At 46.3% G+C, this 14,433-nt stretch overlaps 1 protein-coding gene across 13 annotated transcripts in view; it reads right to left on the minus strand.

Annotated features, from left to right (window-relative positions):
* Nucleotides 1-14,433, minus strand: part of Kcnma1 (potassium calcium-activated channel subfamily M alpha 1) — a 699,737-nt gene that overhangs the window by 227,126 nt on the left and 458,178 nt on the right. For all 13 annotated transcript variants that reach the window (XM_051142911.1, XM_051142912.1, XM_051142922.1 and 10 more), the window contains exons 6-8: nucleotides 13,432-13,507; nucleotides 3,780-3,855; nucleotides 1,538-1,708 (exon numbers count right to left, since the gene is read on the minus strand). In XM_051142911.1, coding sequence (XP_050998868.1) covers nucleotides 1,538-1,708; nucleotides 3,780-3,855; nucleotides 13,432-13,507 — 323 coding nt within the window. The remainder of the gene's footprint in view (nucleotides 1-1,537; nucleotides 1,709-3,779; nucleotides 3,856-13,431; nucleotides 13,508-14,433) is intronic.

A 14,433-nucleotide genomic window follows, 5' to 3' on the forward strand; every position in this document is an offset into this window, starting at 1 on the left:
AGAAAGGGTGACCATTTTAGAAGGGGGATACTAAGATCTGAAAACACAAAAGGATTAGACCTGCGAAGGTGTGACTCCATGTGTTGGATTATACAAAAATAACAGGACAAAAGGGAAGACTCCTGAAAAACGCACAGAAGGAAACAAACATGAGTCAACCTAGATGACTAGAAAACAACAAATCACAGTCAAGAAAAATATAAAGGAGAAAAGAGTGAATGAGCTGACATCTTCCTGAAGAAAAGTGAGAGGCTTATAGACTGCTGAAAGCATACATAAGTGCATGCACGCACACACACACAGGGATACGCACTCGTGCACACATACATGCATGCACACATGCACGCACAGGGCCACACTCACGCACACACGCACATACAGGGATGCCTGCCCTCACACACGCATGCATGTACACACACATGCTTGTGCACATATGTGCACACACATGCATACATTTTTGTCAAAAATTCCTTCCAAATAACACGCAAAGAAGAACATTTATGTGATTGACTGAAGACACTAAACATTAAAAGAGGATTAAAAATAAACATTTCCATTTTAAAATGACTAAAGAGTGTAGGAGGTCAATTTTGGAAGTCATACAAGAGCAAAGGATAGCAAGGAGACACGAAACTGCCATGTTTTGCCCAACAAAGCCTGTCCTGTGGCTGGATAATGGGATCGCCTTAACTACAGGGCCCTGCAGAAATGCTGTTAATAATGTCCACCCACACACACAGTTATATACATTTTCAAAATGTATGTGTCCTATGCATACAGAGAGAAATGTATGCATCGCTTCCTCATATAAATGTGTGCGTGGTGCACATATGTGACAGCTGTATGTGGACTAGAATCTTAATCACTTACTTAATACCCAGAAAAAAATATCATGCTTCATTATGAGCTACACAAAAAGGCAAAATGCAGCAACTGCCGATGTGTTGCTTGGAAGGTCCCCGGAATTACATCCTGTACAGTGGTCTCTTACTACACAGGGACCAGCGAAACCAATTGCAAGCAGAGAAATGGAGTGGGCTTTGGACACAGTCATGTTATGGCTATAGTGACATTTCCTAAGTAAGGGGACCCTGATCTTTAGGACAGGTTCCAGCCACAGTGTTTGTTGGAAAGCTGGGGAGGAACATAAAGGGGAAGGGACTCTTGAAACCGCCATCTGTCTACAGAGTCTAGACAGCATCTACCATAGTCAGCAGTAGCAACTCTATCTGATGTTGGATCCCGCTACTAAAGGACACTCCCATTTATTAATGGCATGCCTCACTTAAGACAATTAGGTTTGTTCCTAGCTACATGGCTATCCCCAGTGAGGACAATATGCCTGGGTCTCCTGGATAATCATAGCATTAAAGAAATACACAACAAAGTCACCATGGTGTTTGGATTTAGCTCGCCTGGTTGCATTAAAGCAGTTACTTGCTTCCAGTGCAGAGCACGTAAAAACACAAAGTCTAAGGAAGTAGGTGGTAGCAAATATTGATTAAAATGGGCACAAGAAGAAAGAGGGTTCGTTTACCAGTCCCCCGAGGATGAAGAAGACCATGAAGAGACGTCCAAGCGTGGTTTTTGCATAGACGTCCCCGTAACCCACTGTAGACATCGTGACCATGAGTAAGTAGACACATTCCCAGTATGTAAGCGCCTGGTTGTTCTGGAAATTTTCCCATGGGTCCCCAGAATTCTCCACCTACAGCAAGAGGAGAAAGGGGCGGGGTGGGGAGAAAAAAGAAACCCATCAGATGTCCATATGTATGGTATACGTGAACTGGAGGCCAGAGCACCAGAGGATTATTTTGACATAAGCTTCTTATTCCCAGTACAGAACAGATGATTCTCAGTTCAGGTCACTAAGGCATGATGTCCCAGAGACCCTTAGCAGGCCTCAGGGAAGAGGAAGCAGACACAGCAACACGGAAGCGCCGGGATGGGGAGACGCCGCCCTGGTCTGCTCTCTGCACAACGCTGAAGCTCTGATGTTTGCTCCCCTTTTACAGCATCCTCTTTAAGGCAGGCATGAAAATTCCTTTCTGCCTTTCCCTTGAGGATCCCAGCTGACATCCCAGATCGCCCCCAAAGAGTTCTATACTTCTTTTCATTGTTTTAACTAAGGACACCAGACCCAACTCCACACCTTCCCACTGAAACGTAAACATCCTCTCCACTTCTGAGGGGACTACTTGGCTCTCTTTGCAGAAGCCCACTGGCAAGTCTGCACTTCCAGCTTGGGAACCTTCCTCTGGAACATGAAGAGCAAATGCTTGGGGGCTGTATCCATGTACCCTCTAGACTAAGCACCCTGTAGACATATTCAGTCAAAGGCCATCCACACAATAGTTTCAGCCTGGGTCCCAGAGTTCCTGAAGTCTGTACAGTTGCTATGAGTGTGGCTGGAACCCAGCAGGGAGCAGGGAGGAGGGAGCAGGGAGCAGGGATCAGGGAGGAGGGAGGAGAGAGCAGGGAGCAGGGAGCTGGGAGGAGGGAGCAAGGAGGAGGGAGGAGGGAGCAGGGAGCAGGGAGGAGGAAGCAGGGAACAGGGAGCTGGGAGCTGGGAGGAGGGAGCAAGGAGGAGGGAGCAGGGAGCAGGGAGGAGAGAACAGGAAGCAGGGAGCTGGGAGCAGGGAAGAGAAAGCAGGGAGGAGGGAGGAGAGAGCAGGGAGCTGGGAGGAGGGAGCAAGGAGGAGGGAGCAGGGAGGAGGGAGGAGGGAGCAGGGAACAGGGAGCTGGGAGGAGGGAGGAGGGAGCAGGGAGCGGGTATTACAGCAGGATTTGGGGAACATGAGCACAGAACTGCAGGCTCCCATAGGCAATAGGCTTGAGAAGGAATTGGATGATAAAGGGTAACATTTGACTAGAATGCAACCAGTATACATAGTTGGGTAGGGACGAGAGAGATGGCTCAATGGTTAAGAACCATTGCTCTCTCAGAAAACTGGAGTTCAGTTCCCAGCATAAGAATCTCCCCTAACTCTGGCTCCAGGGGATCTAAAGCCCTTTTGCTTCCCTCCATGGGCACACCCACCCATGTGCACATATTCCTACACAGACACACAGGCACAGCATAATTAAAAATAAAGATATATTTTTTAAAACACTATGTAAAATCCCTTATAATCTGGCTTGGCAGCTGATAGAGACAAAGTCATTTATTTAAAGTTTTATAGTCTGATGGGACTCCTTACAGTTGTAACAGTTTATGTGTATATGAAATGTGGGTTATATAGTGACTATGCTCTCTGAAAGCAAGCAAGAGAAATCTGCCTTGGGGAGGTGAGAAGGGTTTGCATTCAAACAGTCATTAATGAGGAAAAAAACATACATTTGGGGGTTGAAACAACTTGACAAGTCACCAAGCAGGAGATTCAAAGGCAACTGTTTGTGTGAGAGAAGCAGGGGCCCATCCAGGTGTCTGTGTTTGCTGTTTACAAAGAGCTACGTGGTTCAGACTTTGAGCACAGCTGCCAGACCTTTTCTGAGTGTTTGCTGTGGAAGTACTGCCATCTTGTGGCCTTCCCAGGTTATTGCACACAGAACGAAAAAGCTGGAAAATACAGGTTGATCCTGAGAACATAACTCACCACTTGGAACTAGTTGGGTGGTGGTGGTGGTAAAAAGGTAGGGAATTCTAAATATTGTATGGTTTGTCCCTCTTTCATGTGCGTACAACTAAACTTGTCTCTCACCAAAGAGATAAATGCTAAGTAATAAAATGCTCCAGCCGGGCCTGCTCCAGGCGTCAGGACGGCTTCCCAGCTACTTACCAGGTGGATGAATCCAGCTGCAGTCAGCCATGTGCTGATGAATATGGACAGCAGATTCACCAGCTTGATGGAATTACTGTGCAAAGGAGAAAGGAGAAGAGTCCCCGAGTTACAGAGAGAAGAGCTGTTTGGGACTGCCCGGTGGTGTCACAGTGTCCCCGCCCCCTCCTCGGGGGACAGAGGCAGGCAGCTGTCGCCATAAGGGAGTCTGGCTCAAGGAAGGTGAGATATATTGGTCAATAATGAGGGTTTCAACAGAGTCTGTAGGAAAATCATAGCCAGGCATGGCATTAACCCCCCAAACTATGTTAAAACTTAACTTCTCTGAACCAAAACTCTTCAAGTGTGAACATACACACACACACACACACACACACACACACACACACCAGAAAGAAGAGTATGTAAAGTTCGTATGTCCTTCACCTATATCTTTGTACATTCTGTCTGGTTTTCTTGAATGTGTTTCTTCTTTCTGGTTGTATTTATGTTTTGTTTGAGCCATTGTGTTGTGGACACACAGCACAACCTCTAGTCTGGACTCCTAAGAGGGGAAACCACGCGCTAGTACGACACTCTTGTATGTATGAAACAAACTGAATTAAGCAAGGTGATCTAATATATGACCCGTGTTTAAATGGCTCCACTTGTTCCGTTCAGCAATGGGTCTGTCATTTTCACCGTACAGAAATTAACGCTCTTAGCTTCTTGTTCTCTCATAAATGGTCAAATAAACCCTCTGGGGATACTAGCCCTAGTCCATCTATGACACCACTGCCTTCTTTCTGCCCAGCTCTTTCTCGTAGGTACATATTACTGACAGTCTAAGATCCTTGGGGGTTAACAAGGTGACATCTGAGGCTTCCGCAGTACAGTATGTATGCAGTGCTAACCCATGTGACACCGTGCGGATGTGTTTGATGTACACTGGCTCAGTCCTCCTCGTAGGACCTATATGAGATCAGCTGGAGGTTAGGAAACTCCCAAGACTTACTCAGTCAGCCACACAGGTGGAAATTGAACTGGGCCCATTTCAGCCACTATCAGATCAACTATACCATCGCCACGGTGTAGAGTCTGTGAGCATATCATCGGTGGCTGATAGAGTTTGCATCTTGAGTGGACCATGAGTAGATTGGGATGGAGGCTATGGCCTACTGCTCGGTCCAGGGTTTTGCAAGAAAGGCCTCCCAACAAAGCCTGTAATCATTTGTCCTGGAGGAAGCACAGAGCTTTTCTTTGCTTACACTTGCATAACTGAAGAGAGGAATCCATGGACTCTGTTTGCCCAGAGTTGATTCTGACAGCTCAAGACAAGAATGAGTAAATACTTCCAAAGCTGTGGATGAGGCTGGCCTTTTGAGACGTATGGGATGACTTCCTCCTGGTTTGAAACCATATGCCAGAAAAACAACAAGCTGTCCATCCTTGGTCCCCTCCAGAGTTACCATCCTGCAGTCGCTGCTGACTGCTGAAGCTTTGTTATGTACTAAGAACTTGACTGAGCCCTTTTCCCTCTTCAGAGTTTCGCCCTTCACTCTACTTCAGGTGGCAGGCACTAACACTGCTGTCACCATGTAGGAAACTGAGTCTTAGGGGGCCTGTATGGCTCACTGGGAATCATAGTTGGTATGTGGTAGGCCACATGTAAGTAATGGGACAATCGTCTAGGAGGCCACAGGGACATTCCCCCACCCTCTGCCCCCACCGCTTACCCTATGGTGTGCCCATCATCTCTTCCTAAGGACCTATCTTCCCACAGCTCCTGCCATGGGAAACTGGGGTGTCCATCAAGGACTCCTCCCCTTACAATGTAGTCCAAAGGAATATGGCTCTTGAAAACCCCAGCCAACAGATAGGCCTATCAGACACACTTTTCAGGAACTATTTGGATGAGAGCTCTACACTTTCTCAGATGCAATCCTTCAACAATCTACCCTACAGAAGACCTGATGATGTAGTTAGTCCCGTGGCTCTGGGCACTGTGGTCTGAAGCTGGCACTCCCAAGAGCAAGCTTGACCTTCGAGCTGTTTCCAGATACCTCAGTGGGTCACTCTACCCTTTGCCTCATCTCAAACTAAGCTCTGTGGCTGTGGATGGACTCACCCATTAACAAAATGATGCCTTTAACAATTTCCATTCAAGTCCCTCTCTGCAGCTGGGGCATACCGAGACCCTCTCTCTTCTCTCTCTCTCTCTCTCTCTCTCTCTCTCTCTCTCTCTCTCTCTCTCTCTCTCTCTCTCTCTCTCTCTCTCTCTCTCTCTCTCTGTTACATGGAGCCGATGGCCAGCCTGGAGCCCTCATCACACTGGCTTCCAAAGTCCTCTCTATTAGAAAGATAGTTTCCCAAGTCACAGGTCAGTAGGGTGGAAATAAGACAAGCAGAGCCTACTGAGTGTCATCTGAAGTGACCCTGGCCAGGCAGAAGCTCACCCTGGTTCATCAGTTACCACTAAAGTCTCCCTCCCAGAAAATTTCCACAATGGAAAAACAAAGCAGGCAGCCCCTTTCCCTGCCTCTGCCTTGCACACCCCTGTACGATGCCACCTGACACTAAAGAAGAAATAGAAATGAGAACAGGTACCCTGTGAGGATGGAAGGGGAGGTGTGCTCTACTCTCATTTTCCCACGGGAGAGCTCAACACCTAATTGAGTCACTTACACACTCCCAAATCCTCAAGCACCCTGCCATCAGCAACCATGTGGAGTCCTTTCAAGATATTAAATCTATTGACGTCTCTTAGTGCTTTGGGAAAACGACCTAAATATGGTGATTATTAATACCTAAATGATTGTCACTGGGATATTAATAGTGCTTAAGGGAGCTCTTGCTGTATGCAGAACATTTAATCACTGTTCCTCAGACGGGCCAGGCTCATTGCTGAAATCTGATTATTTGTAGGATATCAGCATTATCACCAATTGCTTGCATGAGGAAGTAGACTTCCAAACTGAACTCCAAGGCCAAGTTAATATGTGACAGCTATGTGCAAATCCTACAAGATGAACCCCGATGAATGGTCTCTGTCTTCTGTGATGTGGACTTTGTCATGTGGAAGAGGACTGTTTAGAAGGAGGAAGTGTTGCCAGAAGAACGTTGTGTATTTGCAGCAAACGTCACTGGAGATGGCTATGTGCAGCCTTCACGGTCAAGCCCAAAGGCCTGGATAAAACATGAAATTATCAGTAGTTAAAGTGGTGTGGACCATGTGGAGTCTAGCTTCTTGCCTTGAAGGACAGATTGTCATCTTATCATGAATACCTGGCTCCTCTTTAAAAAAAAAAAAAAAAAAAAAAACAATAACAATTTTTGTGTTTCCATGGAAACTTCTGAGTTCCCATCCACGAATTCTCCATGGCTGTTCTTGCTGGATCTATGTCTTAGTTACTTTTCTATTGCTATGATAAGACACTAGGACTAGGGTTACTTGTAGAAAAGGGCATTTATTGGGGTACATCCATAGCTATCACAGCTGGGAGCATGGCACCAGATAAGTAGGCACGGTACGAGAGCAAAGGCTGGGAGCATCCATCCTTATCAGCAGGTATAAGGCAGAGTGAGCTGACAGAGAATGATGTGAGCTTTTGACACTTCAAAGGCCACGCCCAGTGACACACCTCCTCCAACAAGACCACACCCCCTAATCCTTCCCAAACAGTTCCACCAAATTGGGACCAAATATTCAAATATTCGAGCTCCTAGCGGTCATTCTCATTCCAGCCACCACGGTAGGAAATGCCTCCCAAGGGCTGTGTGGTAAGAGGTCTTGTTCCTCAACTGGTGATGCTATTATGGCAGATTCTGAAAACTCCAGGCCATGGTGGACTAAGTAGGTCAGAAGGGGTGCGTTTCTAGGGGCTACCGCTTGTCTCTTATTCCTTCTCCCAATCTCTACTTCCACATCCTCCCTCCCTCCAGGTAGCTATGAAGTGATCAACTTTGCTTCCTCAGGATGCTCCACCTCACCACCATGAAGGAACAACAAAGCCAGCCGACCGTGGACCAAGGACCTCTGAAACTCTGAACCCAGATCGTTCTTTCCTCCCGGAAGCTGTTTACTCGGGAATGTTGGCACAGTGATGAAAACCTGACTAACATCAGACTCTAATCATTGGTGTGAGTGGCCACAGTGACTCATCAATGGGCAACAGGAGTCTAATTGGTCACTGACCTTTCCCAGGACTCGTGGGTACTGAGAGAGAGAGAGAGTCTGATTCCTAAGATTACAGCAGGTAAAGCCAAAGCCACCAAGAGTTCATCTCTGCTCTTACAGAGCATAAGACAGGTTCTGGTTAACACTGCAACTGCCAGCCACTTTGCACAAAGAAGTACCAATTCACCCCATCCCTGTCTTCCACTTTGTTTCTGGTTGAGGGAACAGCCAGGGCCAACAGCCTTTTTTCTTTTTCTTTTTCTTTTTCTTTCTTTCTTTCTTTCTTTTTTTTTTTTTTTTTTTTTTTTTTTTTTTTTTTTTTCTTTTCATTAGAACATTTTCTGAGTATGTATAAAGTGTCCTAAACTGGAGAGTTGACTCGACTAGGCCACACTGAGATGAATGAATTTCGAGATGCAAAATGAAGCAAAATCAAATTACGTCATGTCTGTCCCTTAGCAATCTCCTTATCAGTTTCCCCCAGTCCATCTGACCTGCTCTGAGGCTACACCCTCAGCCCTTCCTGGGACTATTGTTACTTTCTGGTTTTAAAAGCTATGAAATCTTAGATACTTCAAATCAACTCTATACCACTAGTGGAATCATGGGGTTTTAGAATGTCGAGGGTTCATACTTCCTCTTTTAACTAAAACCCTTCAACGTCTCCATCTTGTTCTCCAAATAACCAATTCACCTAAGCGACCTCATAGTGTGTCTTCTGCCCTACACTCCCCTGTGATCTCCATAGCAAAATTTCTGCTTCATAAACTGCCTTGGAGCCATTTCTAGAGTTATATCTGTAATAAAGGTCATTTCCAAAGTGGCCCCTTGCATGTTTTGTTTGAGTGACTTGGCAGTGGGTGTGTACATTGGCTACACAGGAGATGACCCTGGCATGGGAGAGAGCAATGGCTTCCTAAGCACAGCCCGAGACAGTGTGCTGTACTTTCCTTGCTACACTCTTCCGTATGGAGCCAGAGTTCCCAGGGAGCACACATTACTTAAACAATTAGAGGAAACAGTAAGGATTTTCATCTTGGGAAAATAATGTACTAGGTAACTCATGTTTTAATAAACATTATTGACCATGTTCAACGAGTTGTGGGATTAAAGCCCTTAAGCAGATCGCATTTGGCTCATGGGGCAGCGAATGACCCGCCAACACTGAAAGTTGAGTCACCAGCTTATAGGACGTTGGGGGAATTTCCAGAAGCTCCCACGAATGGCCAGAATCTCTGGTCTGTCTTAAATAGGCTGTCTCAGGATAGAGTGTCTTAGGCCCTCTGTTGGTTTGCAGTCTGGGGTGTGTCCTGGTTCCAGCTATGCAGTGCTTTGCCTGACTTCCTGCTCGGTTCGTTCTGATGTCCCCCTAGTTCTCCATCCCTTCCCACCTCACACTTACTGTCCTGTCCCCTTTCCAGTCACTTCTAAGCTGAATGGAGCAACAGAAGGACAGAAAACAAAGCCACAATTTTCAAAGCATCACTTTCATCACACTTGTTAAGCCTCCCTCCTTACCTGATACCACAGCCTGGCAGGGGATCGCCACAGGAGACAGCCAGACAAGCCACCCCCCCAACAGTGATGATGCAGCTTCCCAGCCACCTGCCACAAGGTCGCCATGAAAGCTGCAGAGGATACAGGCCTCACAGGAGGATTTGCCCAAGGCTAAAGCCTTAGAAACCCGCAGCTTCATTTCTTGTACAGAGCTTTGAAGAACAGGCTTGGAGAGACTGGAGAAGTTGGGCACAGCCTGTCCCCCAAAGGAGATACTGTCCCAACACGTCTACAGTCCCTGCAGCTGAAGGAAGTGTTTCCCTGGACCTGGAGTCTCAGCCCGTGCCTCCCTACCTCCTTTTGTCAAGACCAGAATGCTCAAGACCCTGGAATGGCTCAAAGGTCACACAGATGTCATGCTTTCTCACTGTGTCCCTTCTATAAATATCTTGATTGAACTCAGCCCATCTTTCCTGTCCATCCTGTGACTAGCCTCAGGTCCTCTAAGAGTGATAGATGCCTGATTTTGGGACCAGTGTCTGATCCTCAAAGGGTGATAGATGCCTGCTTTTCTCAAGGTTTCCCTTTTTCTTCTTGGAAAGCTCCTACCTACTGCACAACTCCTGCCCAGCCCAGCCAGTGCAGTGATTCTCTGTGCCTCCCAGACCTGGGCTCACTCCTGTTCTAACTCTATCACTCTGATAGGAGATCAGGTTTTGAGTTCCCAGTCCCATGAGACCTCTAGCGATAAGATTAGTTGGGAACCCCGACCATACACACTAAGTTTTGCATAACATATCCGCTCACTTTAGACTCACAGGGTCCGCACAGCCACCTGGTTATGGCCACAAACAATAGGAGCCCAAGGCATCCACATTGTAGGGTTTGAAGAAAGACTTTGTTTGAGGGTAGGAATTTCTCGTCTGGGAAGTGCGGGGGGTGGGGGTCCTGAAAAAAAAAACGCTGTTCCAGGAATAGGACTACAGATACACAATTGCCGCTACCGTCCTGGAAATCTACTGTCCCCCTAAAGCACAGATCCACCTTCTGAACCTAAAAGAAAGGCATTGTTTGCTGAGGGCTGGGAAATGAGTGAGCGTCCTAGTGCAAAGCTAGTAAAAGATGGCTGGCATAGCAATGCAGAAGGAATCTGGCTGTGTATGAGGAGGGTGGGAACACCATTCTTTCTGCATTATTATTGTTCAGAGGGCTAGAATTTTCCTAGAATCCCAGTGTCATGGAATAAAAGTCTCATTAGTTTATGAGGCAAGAAACAAATAGAAGAAAGAGAACTGAGAGCATGTAAGTGCCTGTGAGAGCATGTTAAAGCATGTCATATGAGAACATCTGAGATCATGTGAGAGCCTATGAGAACATATGAGAGCATGTAAGAGCATGTGAGATCATGTGAGAGCCTGTGAGAGTAGGTGAGAGCACATGAGATCATGTGCGAGCATGTGAGAGCCTATAAGAGCCTGTGAGAGCATGTGAAATCATGTCAGAGCATGTGAGAGCCTCTGAGATCATGTAAGAGTATGTGATAGCCTGTGAGAGTGTGTGAGAGCGTGTGAGAACATGTGAGATCATGTGAGAGACTGTGAGAGTATGTGAGAGCATGTAAGAGCATATGAGAGCCTGTGAGAGCATTGGAGAGCCTGTGGGAGCAGTTGAGAGTATATGAGAACAAGTGAGAGTATGTGAGAGCATGTAAGAGCATATAAGAACATGTGAGAACATGTGAGAGTATTGAGAGCCTTGAGAGCCTGTGAGAGCCTGTGAGAGCATGTAAGAGCATATGAGAGCCTGTGAGAGCATTGGAGAGCCTGTGGGAGCAGTTGAGAGTATATGAGAACATGTGAGAGTATGTGAGAGCATGTAAGAGCATATAAGAACATGTGAGAACATGTGAGAGTATTGAGAGCCTTGAGAGCCTGTGAGAGCCTTTGAGAGCCTGTGAGAGCATGTAAGAGCATGTGAGAACATGTGAAAGTATTGAGAGCCTGCGAGAGCATGTGAGATATGTGAGAGCATGTGAGATATGTGAGAGCAAGTGAGAGCCTTGAGAGCATGTGAGAGCCTTGAGAGCATGTGGGAGCATGTGAGAGCCAGTGAGAGCATGTGGGAGCCTCTGAGATCATGTAAGAGTATGTGATAGCCTGTGAGAGTGTGTGAGAGCATGTGAGAACATGTGAAAGTATTGAGAGCCTGCGAGAGCATGTGAGAGCCTTGAGAGCATGTGGGAGCCTTGAGAGCATGTGGGAGCCTTGAGAGCATGTGGGAGCCTGTGAGAGCCAGTGAGAGCATGTGAGAGCCTTGAGAGCATGTGGGAGCATGTGAGAGCCAGTGAGAGCATGTGGGAGCCTGTGCATGGTTCCATTATAACACCACCTTACCCCCACCCCTGCTAGAACATAGATCGGTAGGACAAGGCCCCAAGTTTGGTATGGGACACTCACCAACTCTCCCTAAGGTGCAGGGGGATCAGCCTTGTGATGCAAGTTCAGAATGTTAATGCTAGATATGATATCTTTTACTTATTTTATTTTATTTCATCTTGAGGCAAGGTCTCACTCTGTGGCCCTGGCTGGCCTGGAGCTCATTATATAGGACCCAGCTGGCCTCACATTTGCAGAGATCCACTTGCCTCTGCCTCTCTAGTGCTTGGTTTAAAGGACCTCATTAGGTATACCAGCTTTGTTAATCATTTCTAGTTCAAAAGCAATATAAGCCTACTGCAGAAAAGATCGACAAAAAGACAAAACTTAACTCTACTTTTACTCGAAGGAAATTCAAAAATTACTGTCTATGAATGATATCATAAAGCAAAAATAGAGAAGCAATAAATTTTTACCTCAGAAGATAAAATATAAAGGGATAGGATATACCGTAAGAGAACTCCGTGGCTCTTTCTACACTTCTGGCTGTCTACAGAGAGTGCATTTTATCTCTTATTGACTCAGATGAATAGTTGGCGAAGGGGATAATTTGGAATCAAAATAAGGAACAACAACAAAATAAAAACACACTAGCTGGACATACCAGATTCAAGAAGCTGGGTTCCAGATTTCATGGCTAGGAAACCAACACTGACTCCAAGCCCTCAGGTGGCAGGTACATTAATTGTACATGACGCAGGACAGAGGTGCCCTGCTTTCTGTCACTCATCAGACACATTAAGGCCAACCCAAGAGGAAGCAGAACATTAGATGGGGTCGTCTTAAAATGTAATTTCCTTGTAGGGAAATTTATGGGCTGCACTCACTCCCCATTAGTGTGCCTCTGACCCTTTTATTAGTGTGTTCCACAGTACAGGCCAGGTTTCAGGCCAGCTCTGGGCACGCACAGGTCATCGGGCAGGAGATCCCCTAGGGGAATTCTGGCCCTGCCCTAGCTGTGTTTTTCAGATCACAATGAAGTTAACAGAAGCAGTCATGGTACATTTGACTGGAGGCTTTTAGGATTTCCCCCACAAGGCAATTTGCAGAGCACACCCCAAGGGCTCTACAGATATAAAGTGAAACAGCTCGAATAGACTTAGAAGTGAAACGATTTTCTGTTTGCCATACGAGGTTTGTGATTGCCTGTCAAAGGGCACTGGTTCTTTTGCCTTTATTTCTTATTTAGTGGTAGCTAAAGGGGTGTTTAGGACTTCCCAGTCAATGAGCAAATCCATCCCTCATCCACGATGTACCTCTCCCAGGATGCTTACGTTGCAACCTCATTGGTACCCAGATACCAGCCACACAACCTTGCCAGACCGTATCCTCTTCCCCACATGTGTCACCACATCTCCCCCTGTCCCTTATTTCTCCCTGGCCCTGCAGAAGAGAATACCGCAAGCCTTACCTTAGTAGGGCAGCTCTCCAGCTCTATGACATATCGCTCTTCCGGTGCATAACTTAACTCTACCGTTTCAACACAATAAAAGCAAACGCACTTGATATTTACAACCCAGCCCTGGGGACCCAGATGCACAGAGCATGAGGATACATAACTTACCTCGTCTTAAGGATATTCAGAAACTGCAAAATTTCTGAAAACTGTATCAGTCTGAGAGCTCTTAAAAATCTCAAGCCTGGAAAGAGAAATGAAACAGAGGTGTTATTTCCAAAGCTCGGTTGTCAAGCTCATGGCTGGCAGTCTGAGTTGTGGCCACTCAGGTCCGCTGAAAGGCTACGGAGCCCTTGCAGAGCATGGATGCCCGGGTACCTTGGACCTGCCGCTTCACTTTGATTCTTCACTGGTCTAATCTTAGTTGGTGAATGGCTTTCTTGTTAAATGTGAGCTGTTTGAAGCCATGTTAAGGGGCCAACGTAGATGAGAAGGCCCATGCTAAGAAGCACCGTCTGCTCTGATACACGCGGATCTAGTAAAGCCTGGTGGTCGGGCAGAATTTGTGTCTCTGAAAACTCCTGGGAACTGTGGTCACCCTGGGTGACCCTGGTGTATAAGAGCAGATTAAGAATAAATCGGATCACCTATGTCTTTGAAAAAGATTTTTTTTTTATCTTTATTTTCAGCCCTGATAAAATAGAGTTACCTGTGTTCTACAATACTTTATATTTTTCTCCCAGTTAAAAATAATGAAAAATAAGCACAAGTCAGTAAGATCCACACTTTACAACTGCGGGATTCAAAACTTTCATAGTTCCATTTTCACTGATGTCTAGTATTTTTCTATCCATAGCCTCTCTTTAATGGAAGAGTTACAGCCTCTAAGGGGCAGTAACCAGTGAGTTGCTTTAGGTTTTGTTTTGTCAGTAACAGGGTGTCATGTAGCCAAGCAGGCCACAAAAACCACTCTGTAGTGCAGGCTGGCCTTGAACTTCTAGGAGATCCTCCGGCCTCTACCTCCCAGGTGCTGAGATTACAGAGACGCTCCACCACACCAAGTTTTTCTTTCATCTCTTCTTTCTTCAAGGGCCACTCTATTTCTGTTTAAGTCAAAGTCGTATGACAAAAATATTCCAAATCAGCCATGGACCTTAACACCTTTACCAC

Source organism: Acomys russatus, chromosome 3 (genome assembly GCF_903995435.1).
Source record: "Acomys russatus chromosome 3, mAcoRus1.1, whole genome shotgun sequence".
In the NCBI taxonomy this organism is placed as follows: domain Eukaryota; kingdom Metazoa; phylum Chordata; class Mammalia; order Rodentia; family Muridae; genus Acomys; species Acomys russatus.